The 24,193-nt window shown below is 37.1% G+C and overlaps 1 protein-coding gene across 1 annotated transcript in view; it reads right to left on the reverse strand.

The window, feature by feature from the left end:
• The window catches only part of fam135b (family with sequence similarity 135 member B), a 107,850-nt gene that overhangs the window by 60,501 nt on the left and 23,156 nt on the right, over positions 1 to 24,193 (reverse strand). The window contains exon 3 of the mRNA XM_030147328.1: positions 15,425 to 15,504. Within this exon, the coding sequence (XP_030003188.1) occupies positions 15,425 to 15,504 (80 nt within the window). The remainder of the gene's footprint in view (positions 1 to 15,424; positions 15,505 to 24,193) is intronic.

Consider the following 24,193-nt stretch of genomic DNA (forward strand, 5'->3'; position numbering starts at 1 on the left):
AAAAAGATAGATTTTGTTACAGAAAGGAAATACAATGAAAGACTATGAATCACAAGTCTTAACCCTTCATAGGGGACTCAGAATTGAAAATTGAAATCTTAGTGTGTTATTGGAGGTCATAAGAAGACTTTATTACTTTTATGAAATGAAAACAAAATGACAGTCATGTAGAAAATCAAGGTTAATTTAGTTATCATATTTGGTTCCTTACCCATAAGTGGCAAAAAATTAAATAATCCAAGAACCATATATAAAAAATGCAAACGAAAAAAAAAAAACACATGTAAGGTGAAAAGAAAATGTATTTCAGAACATCAGAACATCACTTTTAGAAGATTACAACAACATAAGTAAATGGGGACTGTGTGATACCATTCAGATGCACCACTTTTGGACAAAACATACTGTCAGTAGTAGGAGTTAACTCTGGAATAGCTTGCCCCTCCCAATAAGAGAGTGTCCAACATACGACACTTTTAAAACTCCCTTCTTTTTTTTTTTTTTAACTCCCTTAAAACAGTAGCTCCTAGAAAACCAGAGACGTACTCACTTTTAATTGACGTACATTTCATCACCCTTACACTTTCTCTGTTAAATTGGATGTAAGTATAGAGGTGAATGAACAGGCTGATGCCCCTGTGATCATCCTATGTCTATTTGTTTTTTGTTTATTTGTTTGTTTTGATGATGTCTATGTCATCATTATGTGTATTTTTTTTTTAATTTTTTAATTTATAGAGAACGGATGCTGTATCAGTGTTGGCTATTTCATGTCTTGTTCTGTCTCCTGCCTAAGGAGCACAGATAAAAAGTAGTAATTTTTACTAATTCTGGCGTATTTACATGAGTGTATTTTTTATGCAATGTTCATAAATATGCATGATCCCTACTAAATAAACCAATAGAATAAAAATAATTTTTAAAAAAAAGTGCTGATCCAGACCCCTGTCCACATCCACATTCTCCCTTTGAACATCATTCCTTACATTAGTACCATTACTTCATGGTACCTAACAAAGCAGGTACACTCACTGTTCATGCAGAGGTGGACCTTACAGACCCTGTAGACCACATTGGACCTGAGATTGTTGACCCACTGTCCTTACTGAAACTATTGCTGTCACTGTTTTGTAATGTGCGCGGAAATTACCACAACTAGTAACTTGTCCGATAAAGGGTTAAATTAAGATAAAATGCAGAGCAGTTATACCAGAAATAAAATCAGTCCATCACCTGATATTTGTCAAACTAAAAAGACAATTGAACATCTTTTATCCATGTTTCAATTATGCTCGAGCTACATAACTTAGGTTTTACAGTAGCTCGGAGGCCATTTAGCCAGCTATCCAAACATGTGGTGTTGTTGAATTTCAATGCCTCCCCTGGTTCGGTGCTTTTGTTTACGATATGATGGCTGTTTACTCTGTTTTTCCTGGTAGATTTCCTGACAGGCCTGCAGTTGCCGGGGCAGAGCTGCTCGTCCAGCTGCGAACCGCAAGAGGTCTTTGAAATCCCCCGCTGAGGTTGTGCTCTTTTCCGTCTCGTTCCGACTCTCCCTCTCTCTGCAGGCTTTCTCCTGATAATGCTGTCACTACTTTCAGCATCAAGCCGAGCCCCGGCCAATATGAGAGATGTGTGGGAGCATGACTGTTGTCAAAGACTCAGTGGATGTGTGACAGAGACGGCGTAATCCCTCTGGGGGATGTACTGTACTGCAGAAGAAGATGCAGCTCACTGTCGCCTTGCAGTCGGGAGAATAGGACTTGGATTTTTGTTTGTTTGTTTTTTTTGTTGGGTTGAACAGAAATTTAAATACACAGGTGGATTAAGGAGACGACCATTGGGTGTAGACGAATTAGCATAAGGAATTGCTATGTGTGTTTAACCTGAGGAGACCTTCCAACCTCCCCAGGTGCTTCCATGGCCTCTGTCTTACACAAGTTATAATAATAATAATAATGGATTTCTATAGTGCTTTTCAAGGCACCCAAAGCACTTTACATTAGTGATCTATTATTCATTCACTCACACATTCTCACTCTGGGGGTGGTAAGCTACATTTTATTTTTTATTCTTTTTCTTCAACCAGGTAAGTTAGTTGAGAACTGATTTTCATTTTCAATGAGTAATCAGTAATATATCAGTATATATCAGTAATATACTGTTTTTTTAGGGTCCCTATTGTCATCAGGCCGGGGAACACAGCAGGATATTAGCCATGTTAGCTAAAACTGCCCCTTTTTACTGTTATTGATACAGTTAATTTATTGGGATTGTCCACGATACAATAAACTTATAAATTAAACTAAAACTAGAAAAGCACTGAGAGCGCAGACCTCCTCCAAGGTACATCAGCCCCACCCCGTTCACCCCCAAAATTTCATCATTTGTTCCTTGTGCCAGTATCAACATTTCCTGAAATTTTCATCCAAATCCATCCATAGCTTTTTGAGTTATCTTGCACACAGACAGACAAATAGACAGACAAACCAACGCCGGCAAAAATCTAACCTCCTTGGTGGAGGTAATAACGACCTAGACATAAAGAGACAAACTAGTGGATGTCTTTGGATGGTGAGAAGAAGCCGGAGATAACCCACACAAAGGAGAGCATGCAAACTCCTCACAGAAAGTTTCCTGGTGTTGGAATCAAACGCAGGACCTTCCTGCTGGGATGCAACAGCTGCCCTGAGGCAGGGTGACAGAAGTGTGACCCCTCTGACCACCACCGAACGTTCACACGCCTTCACACACCAGTAGGACTGACACTGGAGGTAAGATGGGTCTTGGCCAAGGACACAGCGGCACATGACTAGGACAGAGCAGATGACCCGTTCTCTCCTGAGCCATAGCCGCCCTGTGGCTGTTTAATGGCTGTTTAATGTGGCCAAAGTCACCAAATCAATGAACTGCATCTGTTGAAGCTGCCCGTGCTCCTACCATACACTAATACACACACTGCACTTTCTTTTGAAAGCTACAAGGACCAGAGGAGATAAGATTCAGATAAGAGCTTGGATAACAACTGGGGAAACACACTTACATGTATAGTAAATGCAAACAAACAGGATCAAAAGTGTTGTACAGTTAAATTTTAACGTATATGACTGGTGCGTGCTTGTGTGCTCACACTAAGATTGTGTTGGAGTCTTTTTACAGTTGAAACACAACCTAGCTTAGCAACAAAACTGACAAATAGCGTAGCATTTAGCATTAGGAGCGTAAACAACAGCTAGAGTGTAGAGTGAGGCTATTATGTTGACACCGCAGGGAAAGTCATGCCAGGTTGGTTTTGTAGCATTATTTTAATATAAACACCAACAGTAAAACTTAAATGTGTCCAAAAGTGGCAGAGGTTGCATTTATCAACACTGCACAAACTGTTCACAGGAAATTGGTCAAATCTGTATGAAATGCCATTACAGCATTAAAAACAACATTATGTGACTAAATCAACTGTAGATAAATGATGTGTTTATTGACATTAATGAGAGGCATAGTTGTAGTCTAGCCTACAGCCTCTTCTGCTCTCGATGCTCATCACAAAAAATGCAAAAGCACAAAAATACGACACAGTACAGCAGTACTATACACGGTTACTACTGTAGAGAAGCAGAAGTGAGGTACTGAAAATATGTTGGGTTAGTTCTCTACCTGGAAATCAGTGCACAACACCACTGTTAGCTGATGTATAAATGTATAAACTTCAAATGCCACAAATTAATAGAGCTTCCTTTGAAATGAGATTAACAGTTCCACTGAGCTCTGCACAAACACATCCAACTTTAAGCCGGTTATATTATATTCAGTCCTAAACCCATCATTTATGAAGAAGTGAAAGCAGTTCTTGGAGCACGGAAGTTCAATTCTTATTGTAATTTGTTTTGAAGACAGAAACAAGGCAGCAATGCAACCGATAGAATTTACGTTTCTCCTTCTGCTGTTTTCAGAGAGGACTATTTTGTGTGTCTAATTGTGTGTCAACCTGGAAGAAGCTTTGTTTGATTTATCTTCCTCTCTTAGTTCAGCATTGATTTGTATTTTTCTGTTTACCGCGCATATTCCTGTGCGTCGATCCTATAAACGGTATTTCACTGCTGGTTCAAATCGCTGCATCTTACTGTATGTGTAATCCACTGACTGCAGGACTATATTTTACCGGAGTGAGAGCATATGTGGCAAACGCGGACAATTGCAGCGGGGTGCATTACTGTACGGATCATATCCATATCGTAATTGGAAGGCTGCGGCCCGCCCTTCGCCTCCCCTTTGCAGCTCCCTTCACAAGGTCATGTATTAAGCCTGTACACCACGCATGCAGGCTGAATCCTGAGCGTAAATGCAGCAGCGACCGGCGCTCTGGCCAACGAGAGGAAACACATTCGCTGCACAGACCCTGGATATAATATATATAACTGTGGTCGCTGTGAAAGTGTATGCTTGACATCTCAATTGTCGGTGTCCTTCAGACAAATGAATTGCAAGTGAAGGATCATGACACACACTCAACTCGAGCATTTAATGACTGTGATTCACTCACAATAACATGGTGATTTTGAAGGTAGAATATGAAAAGGGAGAATTACATTTCTGTTAACTGTGTCTTCAACCAAGGTACTCTTGTATATATACTTAACGCCATTAAAAACGCATGGTCTAAACATGTGGTGTAATTTCCAGATAATGATTTGCTCAGGTGTCTATTATGTATACGTTGCTCACGAGATGAGTAACACAGTCAACAGCTGTGCGCGACGTTGGCATTTGGATTAATCTTTTAATGTTGGACATTGAGTCGAATCTCTTGTACAGAGTCTTGACTGGTAGCTTTAGGTGTGGTCCACAGCTGATATAAAGGCAGCAAAGAAAACACCCAAATGTTTTTGCCAGCTCAAAATGCCACGACTTATGATACAACAGAGAGAACGTGCCATTGGAATCTTATGAGAAGGTCTGAGCTGTGGTAAAATCGCTTGCTGTCTGCGCTGTTATCGCAATACAATCAATCGTCTGCGTCAAGGTTATTATCGTTAACGAAAACTAACGAAATGACGAAAACTAGAATTGTAAAAACATTTTCGTTCACTGAAATAAATAAAAACTATAATTAAAAGAAAAAAACGATAACTGAAACTGTATTGTGTGTTTACAAAACTAACTAAAACGTATAAAAATTCTGGATAAAATTCCCTTCGTTTTTGTCTTTGTCAATGTCAGATTGGCATAAAATTGATTTATTTCCCTCAAGCAATTTTAGCAGCTGGCACCATATGATATTTAACACTTCTTGTCACTTGTTTAGGCGTCTTCTCATCCACACTCTACCTGGAAACATGGAGACTAAACTTGGGAGAAAGCAGCAGAGTCCTGTCTGGGATTTATTTGAATTCGACGGTGAAGAAGATAAAAGAAAAGAAAAACTAAAACTGAAACTAAAACTAAGCATTTAGAAAAAAAATGAAAACTAATAAAAACCAGCAAACCTGCTCTAAAAACTAATTAAAACTAACTGAATTAGAGAAAAAAAAGTCAAAACTAAAATAAACTAAACTATAATGAAAAATCCAAAACTATTATAACCTTGGTCTGAGTGACTGGATCCCTCAGGACAGAATCATGACACTTAGTTCCATGCGTCGTCGCTGCACTGCTTGTTTGGAAGCCAGAGGTGGACACACCTGATACTGAATGATGACACTAGTCACTTTTCCATTGACCCTCAAATTACGCAAATATAACTTGCACATAAAAATTTACCTAATGGAAAAATGACAATTTCGCCAAAAGTCTCATTTTTTGATTAAAAGTTTTTGCGCTGGCAAGAGGGGGTTTTTCGGGCGTAGTGCAAATGGTATATCACACAAAACTGTAATGGAAAGACCTTTTTTGCAACTAGAGTCAGGTGAATTAAAAAAAACGGATGTTGATGGACGTTACAACAAGCGAAGAAGAAAAGAAACATGTCGCAGTATGTATGGACACACCAGGAAACCCAATCATTTTTTAAATTTAGTACAAGATAGAGGAGTAACATATAATAATAATGAATATATCTGTAAATCAACACCATATTAACGTTCGTCATCATGTTTACGGAATGACTTCTCCTGTCATCTCTGGATAATGAAAAAAAAAAAAAAAATCACTGAAATTGTGATTTAATGGAAAAACCGACATTACGCACTTCTGTTTTTTCAACATTAAGTAAATATCGGTAAAGTTTTGCGCAGATGTCCAATGGGAAAGCGACCACTTTAAATTTCTGAGTACCTGTATTCAGTGACTGAATAAACATGTTAAGTTGATCACAATTTGTCCAGAATTCATTCTCTAATGGCCAATGCTTTCCTCTTTAATATGACGGTAACCCCACACTAATTCATTTAATATATCTCCAAATATACATATTTTTCTGACCTGTGTGTTTTTAATGACACTAAGTGTATATCTATATGTATTAGTATCACTGAGCAGTTCTGCGTTCAGAGTTTTGTGTGTTTTACTGATAGGGAGTGACTGGCACACAGTCATGCAGCAGATGTGGAGTAGCACAGGCTGTAAGCAGATTATTTCCAGCACAGAATCACTGTGGCTGAAGCTTAGGGGCATTTCAGCAGGTTTTAATGTGCAGGATGTGATAACTCCCCAACACCTGTGAGAGCCGCGGTATACGGAAGAGTAAGAACAGGGAGGAAATTACTCAGCGAGAGCATTAAATCATTTATGTCCAGCAAGAACAAGACGACGGCGGAAATGATATTAAGTGTTGCAAATATTATTTTACTGTTAGAATGCATCAGACACATGGGGTCAAATATGAACTGGTAGTTATTTTGTCTAATGTCTATAAAAGCCATAAGCTATAAAAGGCAACATAATGAAAATACCTGTCATTTTGTGACTGTAAAACACTATGTAAGATACTAAGGTAAATAATAAGTATAAAAATTTAGATCACATTTTTGACTAATTGCAAAAGTAGCTCAACATTTGATTAAAAAAATGCCTTTCATTATGTATTTCATACTTTCCTTGCAGTAGTTACATCTACTGAAATCTAATACAACATCACCAAGACTGCAGACTAGAAGGACAGAATTCAGCAAATGCAAAAACAGCATTTTATGTGTTAAAGGTGTAATATGGAAAAACTGTAGATGCTGGCGTAGCCTACGTCCATGATGTACTTGCGATGGAAGCTAGTTATTACTAATGCTAAGTCACTCTACAGTCGCAGAAAAAATTATTAGACCACCCCTGTTTTCTTCAGTTTCTTGTTCATTTTAATGCCTGGTACAACTGAAGGTCTATTTGTTTGGACGAATATAATGATAACAACAAAAATAGCTCATAGTAGTTTAATTTCAGAGCTGATATCTATCCATTTCCCATGTTTTCTTGATAATAACCAAAATCACTTCAGTTGTTACATCAATATCTATGGCATTGTACTGACAAAAACAGTGCTTTTTAGGCATTCCATGTTTTCTTTTCTGTCTGTTTTAGTCACATGATACACACAGGAGGTAGTACTTGATTACATAATCATTGTTTTTGATGACTTTTGATGGTCTAATAATTTTTTCCACGACTGTATATTTAAGCTAATGGTAGCTATTGTTGCACATTGTTGCAGCTGAGTCATCTACAGAAACCACAATATTGTAGCTGTTATTACAACAGAAAGTCATTAACTTAGTAACTAGGTAAGCTAACTGGAAACAACACATAAATACACAAGTACACGTGAATCATTTTGACCCCTTTAACCCATAAAGACCCACTGGTACTTCTGTGGCAGTTCCCAAATATTTTTTTCTTTATTTTTAACCTTTCATAACTAATTTATCACCAAGTTTTAAAATAATATTATCCCCTGTATTTTGCTTTTTTGGGTGTAAATCATGTATTTTCTTATATTTAATTCGCAGATCATGTCGATGTTCATGAAAACTCAGAGTAAATTCAAAGTTAATTCTATCAAAATAGAAAAAAATATTTTAAAAGTGACTTTTTCAGTAAAGATATTGGTAACTCAATGTAAAAACAAGTGTCTCCACTGTCCACTGTCATTGATCCAACTCCATGGGTTTTACTAGTGAATCAGCGTTGTAGAAGATGACGGTGTTTCCACGGTAACTACAGAGCCTCTCAATATCCAAATGGTCATATCTGATGACCATGAGAAGATGATAAACTGCATTTTACAATTATTTACACGGATTGATAGGATTAGTGGATCAGCGGGTATTTAACAGTTTATAGATGGTTTGTGTCGCCGGTGGCTGTTTGGGTCTTTAACTCTTTCAGTGCCATGGGCCGATTAAATCGGCTTTACGAATACGACCTTTGAAGTGCAGCGGGCCGATCAGATCGGCTTTGGAGAACACGCCGGATGTTAACGAGCGGTTTCCTGCAGGATTCTTCAAATATTATAAAAACGACGTGAAATACTGAAAAATTCTGTGGCACTTTTAAGGCTTTTAAGGCTTATTAGCCCCTTAACTGTCTGGCACCGAAAGAGTTAAGGGTTAAAACCAAGGACTTACATTTACGCATCAAAAATGATTCAAGTGGGTTTCATTTGCTGAAGAAAAACTGTAAATATCATCCACTTTGTTTGTCACAGTTTGTTTTCTGCAGAAAAAGCCTATGGCCATGTCTTGTGATGCTAGCGTTCAGGTTGGCCTACAAAAATGTACCCCTGCAGCACTCTGTGGACTCAGAAAGATTTTGTTATTCTCTGTGATGCTGCAACAGAACATGAAAACACACCCCTTCATTTAGCAGCTCTCTCCTCTCTGTCCAAATGAAAAGACCAAATATAAAGATATATGAGGGAAGACTTTCCATATCCTGAAAACACAGATAAAGAGTACATCTACACGTACCATGTTGTCTCAGATCATTTAAATTACAATTTGCTGACAGGTCATTATGAAACTTTTTCCCAGTGATGCTAAAAAACTACCAAGCACAGCACTTTTTAGGGGAGAGGAGCTGCATTTGTCACAAGGTGCATAGTAGCTAAAACAGCCTTAAAAGTCACCAGATCTAGCAAGAAACTAAGGTCAAAACACTGGAGTCAGACCAACAACCACACCACCCTTATGTTTTATATTACAGCTGTTTCTCTATACTTTAAATATTTGTGGATCACTAAATGCATTATCCTTGCAGTTTAACTCCTACAATAGAAACAATATCAACACCTGACGGCACATTCTGGTTCAAACAGCAACTTTACACTCAGAAATGTGTGACCTCACTTTTTTTTTTTCCTGTGATTCCAGATCTGTAAGGCATAGTCACTTGTAGCATCTGGTCACAAGATTAGTGTTGATTTATTTTTTCAATATTTATGTGTTTGAAGAAATATAACAAACACTAGAGCATTGACCTGTGTGGAACAACAGGTTCTAGATCCTCTGATCCAGTTCATTCCTTTACTTTCTTGGTAAATTCCACTGGCATTTTCAGTTGAATAACCTCTCAGCTGGCATGTCTGTTTCTGCACATGAAATTTGACGCCATGGCATCGTGGCCCTATTGTTTATCTGTTGCTAGGTAACCCACTTCAATCATGATTCTACTCTTTATTCTTGTTTATTCTTTATTGAGGATCTCCATTAGCTGACGCACAAACGCCAGGCTAGTCTTCCTATTATAATAATTAAAAAACAAAAAAAAAAGGTTCAGGGTGCAAAATCACATTACACAGATCCAGTTACAATACATACAGCGATCTAGATACAGTAAAAAGAAAGGAGAAGAAGAAAAGAAAAGAGAAAGGGAAAAAAAAAAAAAAACTAATATAAAAAGACTAGTAACTCTCAAGCCTTTACATGTTTTTAAATGCTTTCTTACTTGTAATGTTTCTAATATTTAAAGGAAGAGCGTTCCATTAAAAAATAGCTCTATATACAACATTCTATGATTCTGGGCATAGCGACATGATTGGCCATTGGAAGGCCGTTGTATTCCAAAATTACTAATATCTCCCAAAATATTGGTCCTACCACCAGTCTCTTCCTTAACCAAAAAATACATAAGTATGCCAAACTGCTCTTTCCGGATTTTGTGTGATGCCCGAGACACACAAACAGAGTCCACTTCCCTTTTATAATATAGAATGCCTCTTCATATTAGGTCTTTTTTTTCTGAGAGGTGAACTGAGGCAGATTAGATTCTAAGACTCAAAGATATTTTATTGTCAATTCACTAGATCCACAGGTTAAACAGAAAATTGAGATACTGTTTCTCTCTCACCTTGCTACTTGAATGGAATGCACTTAAAAAATGAGGTAACAACAAAATAAGTGGAATGAAATGTGAAGTATAATAGAATATAAAAGATATAAATCAAATAATAGTGCAATACAGTAACGGTTATGAGGTGAGGTGCAAGGTTATCATCGTTAACTAAAACTAACAAAATGATGAAAACTAGAATTGAAAAAACATTTTCATTAACTGAAATGAATAAAAACTATAATTAAAAGAAAAATGGTAACTAACTGAAACTGTATTGTGTGCTTACAAAACTAACTAAAACGTATAAAATTATGGATAAAATTCCCTTCGTTTTCGTCTTTGTCAATGTCGGATTGATATGAAATCTATTTATTTTGCTCGAGCAATTTAAGCTGGTGGCACCATACGACACTTCACAGTCCGACACTTCTCGTCACTTGTCATTTAGTGTCGTCTTCTCGTCCTAACTCTACCTGGAAACATGGAAACTAAAGTTGGGAGAAAGCAGCACGGTCCTGTATGGGCTTTATTTGAATATAACAGTGAGAAAGATAAAAGATATGAAAAACCTAAAACTAAGCATTTAGAAAAAACAAAAAATAATAAAAACTAGCAAACCTGCTCTAAAAACTAATTAAAACTAACTGAATTAGAGAAAAAAAGTCAAAACTAAAGACAACTAAACTATAATGAAAAATCCAAAATTATTATAACCTTGGTGAGGTGGTGCTTAAGAGAACAAAACAGCAGCAGATATGACAAACAATGCAATGTGTAATAAAGTGCAGAGGACAGTCGACAGCAGATATGAATGTGTGAAACACCACAGACTGTAAGTCCACTGAGGCTAATGCAGCAGTAACAGTCAAACACACTGTAAAAAAAAATCCTGTTATTTTTACGGAAAAAAAACTGGCAGCTGTGGTTACCAGAACAATACTGTAAAAAACACATCCAACTGTAACCATACTTACAGAGTAACATGTAGATTTAACATTTTAAACATGTATATTTAACAGTTTAAACATGTAGATTTAATATTTTAAACATGTATATTTAACAGTTTAAACATGTAGATTTAATATTTTAAACATGTATATTTAACAGTTTAAACATGTAGATTTAACACTGGATTTAAATGGTAAATGGACTGCACTTATTTAGCACTTTTTCCTCCACTTTCATGGTGTCCAAAGCACTTTCCAAAACTACCAGGTCCAACTGGGAACAATTTAAAGTTCAGTATCTTCTATGGACACTTGGACATATGGACAGTCAGAGCCAGGATTGGAACCACCAACCCTTTGGTTATTGGATGAGCCGCTCTACCAACTCTCCCAACCCATTAATTTACAAATTTAAAATGTTACATTGTTAAATGTTTACTTTTTTCTAACTTTTTTATTAAAAAAAAAAAAAAAAAAAAGCAAATATGCCATTATTTCACCAATAAAACAATAGAAATACATCATTTCTACATACAAATCTGGTTTTGTTCACATACTCTTCCTGTAAAAACTACAGCTATATTTGATTCAATCGTTAACACAAAAATCTTTTCAAATAAACAACTTTGCATTGTATTGTCCCTTACAGTTTTTTTTTTGTGTTGCAATTTTACTACTTTTTGGTGTTAATTCTACAGTTATTTTTTACAGTGCAGGCCTGGGCTGAGACCATGTACAGTAAGAATTAAAACCATGTCCCTGTCTCCTCCTGCAGATGGCCATTGCTCCACTTCCTTTTCCTCACCTGACATCATGTAAAACTGCTCTACCAAGATTAAGAATCCTAAAATTAGACTGTAGAACATAAGACTCCCAAATTACTATTTTTATCACTCCCATTGCTTTGCTACTTAGGATTTCTCTCTGTCCATGAACTAATTACTGCATATGAACAAACAGACTTCCCTATTTCTGCTTCTGGAGGAAAAAAAAAAAACATACAAAATGATATGAATCACTGTCACATCTCAGAGTGACAACGGTTCGCTGGCAGCCATGTCCACACACACTCACACACACTCACACACACACACACACACACACACACACAGTGGTGGTGCTATAGCTGTGAGAACATAGACACTGACACATTATGACCAAACCTTGCAGCTACATGCCTAACACCCAAGACTTTATTCCTAATATAGTCCTGAAATCACAACCAGCCGATCACCTCATCCTCACACGAACAGTGGGGCAGTGTTGGTAAGCGGTCCCCACAAGTACATCTAAATTAGAGTGGCACACACATGCACATGGTGCGGCAGTCATGACAGGCTAAAAATAGCTGTTATTACTGCAAATCTGTATTACCCGTGAACCAGCTTCCTGAATTGCTAGAGAAACAGATTTTAATGCCTGGGTTCACAAAGTGTATCTCAACATATGAACACAATATAATGAAGGACGCAACATGGGAAGAACCTCCTGCGTGTGATTGTACGTAACATAATGGGTATAAAACTGGGGGAAAATGAAAGTAAAAGGCTACTTTTATGAACTGTTTTTGTTTCATTATATGTAAGGTGCCCTGTGTAAGATTTGTTCACACTTTTCATTTAAATTAGCTAGTTCTGTTAACTCTCTCAGTTACCTAAATCTGTAACAGCCTGTGCCCTGATGTAAAAAATGTAAAGAATAGTTTTGGTTTTTTTTTAACTTCTCCCATATTTTTCAGTGGCCCTGTAATGCTTGTCTGAAGGTCTAACAATACAAAATAATCCAATAAACTATTTAACAAAGTTAGGTGATGACTTTTTCACGGAGAAGGGACTTGTGTTCCAAAATAAAGGCAGTGTATAAATATCTAGTAGATGTCCACACCAGAACATCCAGGCTCCCACAGACCTACACTGATCTGACACTACACACTATTGATTAAAACCTTTTTTGACTCCTTAGAGACACCTAACTATATTACCTATACTTACGGTTAATAAGTCCCGCTAGCATTAGCTCACCCACGGCCCCTTGTGTGACTCCTTGGTCTCTTCAGCCAACATGATAACAGTCAAATTAAACACGTGGCTTCAAAATATTCCGTTCAAACACTAACTGGTGCTAAGGTTAACCCTGTAAAGCCTGAACCATTAAAGCATTGACAGAAAATTCCAGTTCTTTGAAATTGGAGCCTTTATTGGTCCTTCTGAACAACCAAAAAAAAAAAAATTTTTTCAAATATCAATTTCCATGTATGAGTTTCATTTTTGTATCATATTTGCTACATCGGGTCTCAATGCTCAAATATTATTAGCTATTTTTGAACAAACAAAAACATAATATAACACAAACATGACTAACAAATTGGTAATTCCTTTTCAAAATTGTCAAAGTTCTTCCTCCTTCCTCATTGTCACTGGAAAGGCCTCTGGTGAATGAATTCCTCCCCCCTGGTGGATTATCCATGTATTGCATGTATCTAATTGTATACATCAGGTTTTTCAAGAAGAAAAATATCACACTGATCATGTAGAGGGCTTCAAAACTCATGTATCCAATGTGATACGTTCGGTGTTACAGGGTTAAGGTTATTATACCCCTAGGGAAATTTGGTTGCCCCATTTTACCCATCCTATTACACACACATTACCCAGCATTAGCGATTAGCATTAGCACGTGGCACACATGAGGAGCACTGAGCCCTCATTTGGGAACAATTCCACATCTTCAGAATTGAATCAGGAATCTTCTTGCTCTTAGGTGGAAGTGCTAACTGTACCACGGCGCAGTGTTGTCACCTTTCCATCCACTAATCAAATACAGTCCGTGGTTCAATCATTAATGTCACTGTTTGGATTTTCATGGAAAAGGTATGTAATGAACATGCATACATTGGATACAAAAAAGTGATTCTCTGTTCTTAACATTATTACATGTAGCACTTTAAAATATGTGTAAGTAACATTCAATATGACCATTTAAAACTAAATTATCTAAGTAAAATAAAGCCATTACAGCTGCCTATTTATTGTTAACTAACATCAGCAAATGACTGGTTACCAGCACAAAACAGATTCCAACACAAACTTCATGTATGCACATGTGCCTGCAAATCTTACACAAACTCTTAACCAAAATCCATTATTTGTGCTTATTATTGAAACATTTTCAGATGAACTGATACACTGTTGTCCTGAAAAACCCATCCAACAGTACACCTATCATGTCACATTCAGATTTAGATCCTTTAGAAAGTAAACATTTATGCAAACACAGGAAAAAGCAGAAAACTCAAGTCATACCAGCCACCTTTTTCTGTAATTAAGAATAGGAATTCTTCTGTTTTATGATGGGAGTACAGTTTGTGGCTCTAATTAAGGCTTTTCCCATGGTATGACAAACACAAAGACATAAAGGTGGGAATACGTGAAATCACAACACACCGCTGTACAACAAATTCCACATCCACGTGTGAACTACACTCATTTGTTCTTGAAAAGGTACAGAATGGGCTACTCTTAGCACCGCCACACACTTTAACACAGGACACTGCGTAAGATTACTATTTTCACACACACTTCAAAGACAACCATGTCCAAAACAATGTGTGTAATTCAGACCCAGAAGTAGTCATGTAGTCATGAAATGATTTCCTGTGTCTGGTGAGGTTTTCTCACACTCGTTCCCCTCGGACATGGAGCACACTGACTCATCTTGTTCAAACATGATCTAAACTAGAGACAACAGAGTCAAACTGATCTTTTAACATGCCAATTTCTAAGTCCATTTGTACTATTATAAAATGTAATCTTTTAAAGCTTGTACTGCATTTATGTTTTGTATTTGTGGTTCAATATATGGGGGTGTTGAACCTGAAACGGCAGCAGGGTATTGTAACATTTTATAGCCAAACAGATGTGTGGATTATTCCTGCTCGGCTCACTCTCAGTTAGTATTCAACTGACTGAATATGCATTATGGCCTGTAAAAAGTCTTCCCCCCGCCCCCCAGACAGATTTTCACCCACCCACTAGATGTTTGCTGTACGACTGAGGTTCATTTGTCCAAAGTGCAAGAGCTGATAACAATTACAGAGAACCAATATAACAAATTGGGAGCTTATCCCCAGACAAGTGAGTCATCATAAAGTCTGTCTAGTATGCCATTTCTAAAAATATTATGTGTGTGCATGGGTGTGAGAAGGAAGCATCGGTCGGCCTTACCTGCATTGTCTTGTGTTGTCGCTATTAACCTGTGTGGCACTCGAGGTGAGACCTTCAACCCTGCTCGTACCTGGTAGAACCTGAAAGAGACAACACGAATACAAATGTATATGTACATACTGTACCACAATATCTCCAAATGGATTAGCAGTTTTTAGAAACATAGTGAGTGATGACAATTAGCCTAGTGCAGGGTTATTACCTCCACCAAGGAACGGAGGTTATGTTTTCATCGGGGTTTGTCTGTTTGTTTGTTTGTGTGTTAGCAAGATAACTCAAAAAGTTATGGACAGATTTGGATGAAATTTTCAGGAAATGTTGATACTGGCACAAGGAACAAATTATTAAATTTTGGTGGTGATTGGGGACGGGAACGGGGGTTTGTTTGTTTGTCTGTGTGTTAGCAAGATAAATTAAAAAGTTATGGAAGGATTTTGATGAAAGTTTCAGGAAATGTTGATGCTGGAACAAGGAACAAAAAGTGATTAGATTTTGGTGGTGATTGGGGGGGACTGATCTGCCTTAGCGGAGATCTGCGCTCTCTGAGTGCTTTTCTAGTTCAACTATATTTTCCCATGAGCCAAATTGTCGTAACGCTATGGACCATGGGCCGAACCCCTGTAGTATCACTCTAATATTGGATGTACAAGTGATACATATCGCCATCACATTTTCAACATTTTTATTTAACTATTAACCTGTTGTGTTGAATTTTAACATAAAACACCATCACAGTCACAGTACCTTTTTTTGCTTTTAGTGCGAATAAAAACATAAACATAACATTTATAACCACATTTACGACGATCAATATTGTGTTGTTCATTGACCAAGACAAATCAAATTGTCAAATTTTCCATTTTCACTGTCAACTTTGCATCTCTTCTCCATCAAAGACGCCATATTTCATATTGAAGGTGGTCTCTCTGGACTTACGTAAACAGTGGAAGTGCAGCAAAATGATGCGAAGTGATGCAAAATGGTGTAAAGTCTCTCAAACAGCCGTATGTACAGTTTAGCGGCTGTTAAACTATTTATTTATTATTTGTGTGTATTAATTGTTGATTTATGGGCTGCCATAAATCAAAACTAACTGTTTATATAAGTCCTGAGAGACCGCCTTTGATATGAAATATGGGGTCTTCGATTTGAGAAGAGATGCAAAGTTGAGAGTGAAAATGAAAAATTTGGTAATTTGATTTGTTGTGGTCAGAGAACAAAGTAATATTGATGGTCATAAATGGTTATAAATGTTATGTTTATGTTTTTACTTGCACTAAAAGCCAGCATTTACTGTGACTGTGATGGTATGTTATGTCAAAATTTAACACAACAGGTTAACAGTTAAATAAAAATGTTGAAAATGGAAAATTTGACAACTGGATTTGTCTTGGTCACGGGCCGCCTGTTGAATAGCCCTGCCCTAGTGTCAACCACCCAGTCTTCTCTAATGTAATAGAACTAAGATAAATATTTTCCATTCTTCCTGCTGTTTCGATGACATTTCCCTTTTCATTTTGATGCATTGGAGTAACAAGAAGTGGGAGGACACTTTCCACCATGACAGACTCACCACCATAATTTTAATCAGGCCCAGCAAGGTACATTGATTATCAAATTAAATACAAATGTGGGAGAGTATTATTTTTTTTCCCCCAGAATCCTCATTTAGATTTTCTGATTCTGCTGAAAACTACAGTTTTTAAGCATCACCAGGCAAAAAAAAAAAATAACATCAATATCCCTTACGTTTCAGTGTATTGTAGTGTGCGGTCTGAGAGAAAACAAGATGTCAACCCCCTTCTCTAGACTCACTTCAGGTTGTAGAAAATCTACTTTATGATGCAGGTTTTTGTCTAATCACAGGTGTTTTCAGACAGGTAGGAAGATTAACAGCTGTGATTACCTATCGCTGGTCAGATTCAATCAGACGTGACTACTATAGCTTGGAAAAGTAACTTTGCTTCTACATAATGGCAAGAAAATAACATCAATTCAACCTTATTTATGTTTATTTTGTTCCAGCCTCTATTCCACGTAACTGTGTAACTCAGCAACTTTGGTTTGTAGAAGCACTTTGTGATTTATACACAACCACTGAGACACTTGCTCTATATAACACCTGTTTTTTAAGACTGTTCTTGTGTTGACTGCTATTCTGATACCTATGCTGTCAAATATCGGTGTCCAGTTTGTTTTGTATAATGAAACAGACTCTAGCACTGTGCTCAAGACTATTTTCCCCCCAGGGATAACAAAGTTTACCCTACTTTACTTCACTTTAGTTTTTGGATTTGGAAAAAGAACAAACAACAAAATGCAGGCGACAAGTATGCATTTTCAACTTCTGCTTTTTATCCCCTGCAGCTTTAAAACCAGTATTTACTCTTTGCATACACGCAGCTTGGTTAATTATATAAATATATATTGTTAAAACTCAACTGGCCACGATTTGCAATGTAAAGTTCCTCACTGGCATGTAAGGACAAAGAAGAAACAAAACAGTTACCTGAAGTTGGCCGAGGGGTAACAATATTAGCATTAACTTAAATACTAGAGTAAAGATGTAGCTTTTTACTAACATAACATTTTGCGCACTTTTATTACCCCTCGGCCAAATATAGTGTAAGATTCTTGTTGAAAGTTGCTGCTCTATAATTTAGATTACATTGTCTTTGTGTAAATATGGTGCAGATATCTCAATGCATTCTTCAGATAGTGCGATTACTTTGTTGAAAGGACATGTTGCCATTTAACCTTGAAAAAGAAGCTTCTGCTCCCAGGGCTCAAAATTAACTTTCTGACCTAGGAGCACTGTGCTCCTAACCCTAAAAAGTTAGGAGCACAGGCTAAAATCTAGGCGCACCACTATTACATAAAAAATTTGGAGAACAAGCAAAACTCTTGGCCATACCAAGTAATATTCCTATATGTATTTAAGCAATGTTAACAACCTAGAGTAAAGTATTTGAATAGAGTATGAAAGAAAAAGCTTACATTGACACAGGTGCAAAACAATTGTCAATGTGTGGTATATACTTTAGTTGGTTCTTGGAGAAGAAAGACGAATCACACCATTATTTGCAACAACCAACTTTTTTATTTCATGGCCTAAAGGCCCTTAGGGGCCGTTTAAACGGCGTCGGCTTCAGTCGACTCCGGGAAGATTTCATCGCGGATTAGCCTTCTGTTAACATGGAAACGGTGCCTAGAGTGCCTGAATCCGGAAACTTTTGATACCAGGGTCCAGGGTGGAACGTTATCGATACGCTCCGCATTCCAGCTCCGTGTTAACGCGAGTCGGAGCGTTCCGGGGTAAAATATGACGTCACCGCATGCGCGCGCAGCCAAGAACCGCCAGTTAACCCACTCCGGGCCAGTTGGTGGCGGTAATGCGCCTCCAAGCTGGTTTGCCAGCCTCTATGACACAATAAAGCTGCAGAAAAAGAAGGAACAACCACAACGACAATGGCCGGTTTCAGAACAACATACGTGCTGCTAACTGTGCTCAGCTCGTCTGTCCAGACAAAGAAGTCCTGCGTCTTTGTACGACCACTCGCCATTGTTGTTTGTAAATAGTGTTGTCCGCCTCCTCCTCTTCTTCTTCTTCTTCTCCTCATTTAAAGGCTGTCTAAACCGGAAATTGTTTGTGCGCAGGCGCCTGTTTTACCACCACTGTTTCACTACAGCTCTACATCGCCAGCTACTGGTCTGGCATGGTCACTACAGCGTATTCAGCCGTCCTCGCGGACTCATGTTAACGCAGATCGTTATCATAGCGGCTTCGTCTTAACACGGAATGATTTTATAACGCAAAGGAGAAATCTTTGCGGAGTGTTGCCGTGTAAACGTACCCTAGTCACTGTGGTCTACACCACGCCTGAAGTCAGGAGATTGTTTCAAACGTCGGTGGAGTTATTTGATCCCTTTGTTTATGCCGCCTGCGCACGCGAGGGGGCGGGGACTAGATTTTCCGCTTCAGTCAGCGGGGCGTGGAGCTTGTTTATTTTCAGCTGACGAGTTACTTCTGCAGCCATTATTCTAGGCGCACGTATTAATTTTCGCTCATTTTTTTATTGGCGCACCGTGCGATCGTAATCTCAAAAACAGTCGCACTACCGAAATTCTCAGGCGCATGCGACCGTAATTCAGTCGCAGTCACAAGCCCTGGCTCCATGCCAAGATACATCCACAGTATAAATTTGGTGCAGATATCACAATGCATTCTTCAGATAATGTGATTTGGTTGTTAAATAGACAGATAGACGGACCGACAGACGACAAAATGATTACAATACCCCTTTGGCCCGAAGTTGGCTGAGGGGTAAAAATTGGCGTCTGTGTTGCATCCATGACATGTGGCACATTGCACATGCAAATTAGCACCACTGTACATGCAAATTAGCATATCACACTCACGCCTTCTCACTCAGATCAGTGGGTCTATACACTGCTATCATATCATCCTGCTATTCTGCTATAAATCTCTTTTTTGGATGCTAGAAAACATGCCAAAACTGGTAGCAAACAGAGGAATACCCAACCCTTCAGCAGTTGTAGGTGTGTCCAGTTTAGTTAGCAGTACGGGTGTAAGAAAATATTGGTTCTGCAATATATCGCAATATTTAATTTCACAATACTGTATCGATATTAAAAAGTATTGTATTGATATTTTTAGGCATTTATTCAAATGCAGATATTGTGGAGGTTCATTTTTATTTTTTGTTTTTCTCTTTTGTTTATATTTTATTTATTATTATTTAACACTCTTGTATTAAATGATGTTAGTTCCTTTGTTGGGACTGCACAAAAATAATGTTATGATGATAGTTATGAAGTAATAAAACATGAACATTTGAACAGGATCTTAAACTGTAATGTCTGTAAAACATAATTTAAGTTTTAACACAGGAAAATTTTGGGATATAGCATCAGATCCTGTTGTGATCAAATGAAAATGTGTTTAGTATTTGTGTATAATTCTGGTGTAATTCAATTCTTCAAGGAAATAACCATTTAAGAAAAGAAACAAACAAAAAATTGCCTTTTTAACAGTATCATGATATATCGTATCGTGATCTTAGTATTGTGATTTGTTTCGTATTGCCAGATTCTTGCCAATACGCATCCCTAGTTAGCAGGTAGTTAGCTAGTACCCAATTACCAATGAAGATGTACATCTGAGTTAAAAGTAAACTGCTGCTGTTTTTAGTGGCCTATAAAATGCTAAGTATCCAGTTCATTTGTATGGTTTATTTACACCACCAAAAGGATGCCCCCCCAATAGCCTGTCCACTACACACCTTAACAGCGTCACGATGCCGCTAAGTCACAAAACCACATCATTTCATTGTCGCTCATGCTGCATACTGTGAAAGTTTGTACGTATTAAGAAGTTATTTTATTATCTTTATTTTGTTTGCACATTTGATGGTAGCTTTTATTCTACCCTATTTACCTTTTATATATTTTATTTCATATTTTATCCTTTTTATCATCTGTGCTACAAAAGCAAAACCTGGGTAACTGTATTTCGTTCTGTTATGTAGCATTGATCGAATGACAATGAAGCTGAGTCTGAGTTTCAGCTTACTAATGTGTTTCCTCAGTGTCAGAAACAAGGTTATGTGAATAAAAAAAACATTTCATCACCCTCTGGCTAAATTATGTACTCCTACCTAAAGATGCAACACTGGATGAAAGGGAAATACAGTATTTTGGTTTTTCACATTATTGACAACAGGATTCCTACACATTTGAAATGTCAAAATTCCATACTTTTTCCAGACCCTAATTTCCAGATGTCTTAATATTTGGGATTTATGAGCCAGTCGTCAGAGAATTTACATCTACCCATTGTGAGTTCTGCCAACGATCATACAAGGCACACTGAACAGCTCGCTCATGAACAGTGTGTGGACATCACCTGTCCGTCAAAGCAGCAGTGAAACTTGACGACACCTGGGTGGGCTTTAAAATGGGTTGGAGGAGGATAAGAGCAGAAGAATGGGCATTCAACTTGTCAATCTGGCCAAATTTTTTCTGGGACGCGTAGCCTACTGCATGTGCTCTGACACAAACATTTTTGCTGCACTAGCAAGAGCCCTAAAAAAACAGATTGATCCATTTCTTTTTTTTAGATAATCACAATTTTATGTTTTAGAAAATAGAACAGTGGTAACAGTCTTGGAAACATGAATATTTTTCTGGACATTTGTTTCCAATTTCCATACTTTTCCAGACCTGGAAATTTAAAAAATCAAATTCCATACTTTTCCATACTTTCCATACTTGTGTAGGAACCATGTGACAAGGCATATATTGACAATGACACCCTTTTGCAAACGCTGATGTAAAGCCTGTCTACATGGAATGTTGAGGATAGGGATGTAACGATTTCCGGTATAACGATAAACCACGGTAAAATTGCAGACTGTTAGTATTACCGTTTAAATTCTAATTATCATAATAACCGTGTTTGATTACTGCACTTTTCCAGAGAAAACGCCTATGTAAAGATCTGTTTTTATGTCAAATATTTGAGTATAGTTTTAATTTATTACAATTTCATTGTATATACCTAATATTTGGAAACAATATTCACTTTTAAAGTCTTTGAAAAGGTTTGTTAAGCATCTTTATGTTATTTATGCAAAAAAGTATATTCATTTTTCAAATTGGATTTTATATTTTTTTGTTCGTTTTCAATCCTTTTATATTTTTATAGTAGGTTAAAGTGAAAAAATAATAGACAGATGATATTGATGAAGTTGTGCTGAAAAAACAGATACCAAACATGGTTATAGTAAACATTTGTTTATATAGTATATAAAGGCAAAATCAAAAGTACTGAAAAACAGACAAAATAGGCTCAGACCACTAAGGGTTAATATTTGAATGTTTTTGCCAACAGAAAGTACATTATGCCATTTTTTTTTTTCCAAAATACAACTTGGTTAAATTATTTCAATGCGTGTATAAGTACTTTTTGAACATTTTGAGCACAATTTCAACAACACCGCGATAATAATGATAATCGTGATAATTTTGGTCACAATAACCGTGATATGAAATTTTCATATCGTTACATCCCTAGTTGAGGAATATGAAAACATGTCCTTCCTCACATGCACGAGAAGTTAACAACGTCATGTGAAACAGAATCAGCCATGGATTGTACAAATGTGACTGAATTATTAAAGAATAAATGGTAAAACTCTTATTAATAATGAAGACGACGTAATAATGCCAATGTTTCACTTGAGTTCTACTGCACAAATTAAACCACTGGAGTAAAATTCACTGAAACTAAAGACTTAAATGAACCAGTCGCTGATGGGGGGGAAAAGGGGGTTAATGCAGCTTCATAAGTAATTGGATTCAAAGGCAGTGTAATATCAGCAATATGAGATTTTACATGAAATAAAAAAACAATGACAAAAGACTGAACATTGATTTACATGACATTGCAGACTATAGTCATGGACAGCAATGGAAAAGATGTCTTTGAAAAGGTCACTTTGACAGTTCAAGCTCTGAATAAAAGCATTTTTCGGCTCTCGAGGGGAGGGCGATGGCAGTCTGAGAAACCGAAGACTGAGAACACACTCATCACATCAGCGCTTCGAAAGAGAGAGGCTTGACAGACAAGAGCCCTGAAAGATTTTGATGGTCAGTTAATAAATAAATGGTGAAAACAATCTCTTAAAATAGAGTTACAGACTTGTGAACTGAACGTGTTTGAGTCTCTGCACTGCACTCATCTTCAGTGGGGAGCAAATATGTTAATCCATTCTTGGTGCAGTGCACATAGACATTTTCAGGTATTCGTTCCTTTCACTTATCCAAATATTACTGCAAATATCTGTATTTTCGACTCCTTACATTTTGAAAACCAGCTTTCTACTTCAATTATCTTCCTTTTGCATCGTCGAGTACCAACACTGAGACTGAGTTTAACTTGAAAAGATGAGATGGTGACACACAAAAACAGGTGATCCTTTGATGCATCCACTGGTGTATATACTACACGACGACGTAAATGATGGAGCAAAATGAACATGACATGAAAGACACAAGACAAAGCACTGTGACGGATCAGAACAAGACTCAAAAAATACATAAAAACAGACAAGATGTGGAGACTGGGCACTGGAGAAATGGTGTCATGAGGTTTTACTTTCAGGTTTGTTTGTTTTTTTTGTTGTTTTTTTTTGTATTATCCCCTTAACGCCTGAATTTATATATAAGTATTTTAACCCATAAAGACCCAACTAACCACCAGCATCCAAAAACATCTACTGATCTAAACTGTTCAATACCTGTTGATCCACTAATTTTATCAATCCATGTAAATAACTGACGTAAAATGCAGTTTGTCATCTTTTTATGGTCATCAGATATGACCCATTTGGACGTTCAGAGGCTCCGTAGTGAACGTAGAAACATCGTCATCTTCTACAACATTGATTCACCAGTAAAACCCATTTAGTTGGATCAATGACAGCGGATGGAGACACTTGTTTTTTGCTCAGTTATTGATATATTTGTTGAAAATATCTTTTTTTTTTCTTCAGTTTTCTCTGTTTTTGGTATAATAACCCTCAAATGTCATCTCAGCATGATGATTAAAGTACATGATCGGTGAATTAAATGTCAGAAAATACCAGATTTTTACTGAAAAACTGCAAAATAGAGAGGATGATATTATGATAAATGGTGATACATTACTTAAGAAAGGTTAAATGTGGAGAAAAATATCATTTGGGA

Source organism: Sphaeramia orbicularis, chromosome 11, assembly GCF_902148855.1.
Source record: "Sphaeramia orbicularis chromosome 11, fSphaOr1.1, whole genome shotgun sequence".
Taxonomy (NCBI): Eukaryota; Metazoa; Chordata; class Actinopteri; order Kurtiformes; family Apogonidae; genus Sphaeramia; species Sphaeramia orbicularis.